The following is a 2,083-nucleotide window of genomic DNA, read 5'->3' as shown; positions in this document are numbered from 1 at the left end:
GATGATCTAGATAGAGCTACTTTATGGTGAGTCAATATGCTGCTCCTGCTGCTGCTGCTGCTGCTGCTGCTGCTGCTGGTGATGGTGTTGTTGCTGGTGATGGTGGTGGTGGTGGTGCTGCTGCTGATGGTGATGGTGGTGCTGTAACAAACTGCGTTAGGCCCTTGTATACCGGAAGAGTGTGATGATCTAGATAGAGCTACTCTATGGTAAGCTGCTGCTGCTGCTGCTGCTGCTGGTGTTCTTGTTGCTGCTGCTGCTGCTGCTGTTATTGTTGGTGGTGGTGGTGGTGGTGGTGCTGCTGCTGCTGCTGCTGGTGTGACAACAAACGGCGTTAGGCCCTTGTATACCGGAAGAGTGCGATGATCTAGATAGAGCCACGCTCTGGTGAGTTTGTTGGTTTGTTGCTGCTGCTGCTGCTGCTGCTGCTGCTGGTGATGGTGTTGGTGCTGGTGGTGGTGGTGATGGTGCTGCTGCTGCTGGTGGTGGTGGTGTAAGAGCAGACAGCGTTAGGGCCTTGTATACCGGAAGAGTGTGATGATCTAGATAGAGCTACTTTGTGGTGGGTTTGTTGTTGCTGCTGCTGCTGCTGCTGCTGCTGTTATTGTTGCTGCTGCTGCTGCTCTTATTGTTGGTGTTGCTGCTGGTGATGGTGCTGCTGCTGCTGGTGGTGTAAGAGACAGCGTTAGGGCCCTGTATACCGGAGGAGTGTGATGATCTAGATAGAGCGACGCTTTGGTGAGTTTGTTGCTGCTGCTGCTGCTGCTGCTGCTGGTGTTCTTGTTGCTGCTGCTGCTGCTGCTGTTATTGTTGGTGGTGGTGGTGGTGGTGCTGCTGCTGCTGCTGCTGCTGGTGATGGTGGTGCTGTAACAAACGGCGTTAGGGCCTTGTATACCGGAAGAGTGTGATGATCTAGATAGAGCTACTCTTTGGTGAGTTCTTTATGTTGCTGCTGCTGCTGCTGCTGCTGCTGCTGCTGCTGCTGCTGCTGTAATAGACTGTTTTGGGGCCCTGTATATGAGACTGTGATGATCTAGAGAGAGCTACTCCTTGGTATTTTACTTCTGCTGCTGCTGCTGCTGTTGCTGCTGCTGCTGCTGCTGCTGTTGCTGCTGTTGCTGCTGCTGCTGCTGGTGATGCTGGTGCTGCTGATGGTGTTGGTGGTGGTGGTGGTGATGCTGCTGCTGCTGCTGCTGCTGCTGCTGCAACAACACACTGCCTTGGGGCCCTGCATACGAAAGGAATGTGATGATATAGAGAGAGCTACTCTATGGTAATCTCTTTATGTTGCTGCTGCTGCTGCTGCTGCTGCAGCTGCTGCAGCTGCTGCTGCAGCTCCTGCTGCTGCTGCGGCTTCTACTGCACGTACTGCTGCTGCAGCTTCTACTGCACCTACTGCTGCTCTTGGTGCTGCTGCTGCTGCAGCTTCTACTGCATCTACTGCTATTCATGCTGTGCTGCTGCTGCTGCTGCTGCTGCTGCTGCTGCTGCTGCTGCTGCTGCTGCTGCTGCTGCTGCTGCTGCAGGCGTAGCCAGTTGGTGCGGGAGATAGGGCGGGGCATCTCTTTGATTCAGGATGCTTCTTTGGGGGAACACAGAATAAGAGATATTAACGATGAAATTAATAAAAAAATAAAAATAAAAAGAAGATGGGAATATAAAATTAAAGAGGTTTGTTTCTCTTTTTATTTTATTTTATTTTGTTTTGTTTTGTTTTGTTTTTTTTGTTTTTTTTGTTTTGTTTTTTTTCGTCTTTGTTTGGTTTTTTGGTTGTTTTTTTCTGTTTTTTTGGTTTTTTTTGACGAAATTAATAAAAAAATTAAAATAAAAAGAAGATGGGAATATAAAATAAGAGAGGTTTGTTTCTTTTTTTATTTTTTTGTTTTGTTTATTTTTTTATTTATTTTGTTTTGTTTCTCTTTTTATTTATTTTGTTTTGTTTCTCTTTTTATTTATTTTATTTTATTTAATTTTATTTTATTTATCTTTTTTTTCCGTTTTTGTTTTGTTTTTTTTTTGTTTTTTTTTATTTCTTTTACGATAAAACAAACGAATAACAAACTAACAAACAACTGTATTAATA

At 45.6% G+C, this 2,083-nt stretch overlaps 1 protein-coding gene across 1 annotated transcript; it reads right to left on the bottom strand.

Moving 5' to 3' along the window:
- Positions 1-1,058: 1,058 nt before the first annotated feature.
- On the bottom strand, positions 1,059-1,562 carry EMH_0061590 (uncharacterized protein; the record flags this gene model as incomplete). The annotated part of the gene is made up of 2 exons (XM_013497942.1): positions 1,059-1,228; positions 1,397-1,562. The coding sequence occupies 2 exons, from the start codon at positions 1,560-1,562 to the stop codon at positions 1,059-1,061; spliced, it is 336 nt and encodes a 111-aa protein (XP_013353396.1).
- Between the last annotated feature and the right edge of the window lie 521 nt (positions 1,563-2,083).

This window comes from Eimeria mitis, genomic scaffold (assembly GCF_000499745.2).
Source record: "Eimeria mitis Houghton genomic scaffold, Emh_scaff3034, whole genome shotgun sequence".
NCBI classification, from domain to species: domain Eukaryota; phylum Apicomplexa; class Conoidasida; order Eucoccidiorida; family Eimeriidae; genus Eimeria; species Eimeria mitis.
This window is presented reverse-complemented; position numbering and strand designations above follow the sequence as displayed.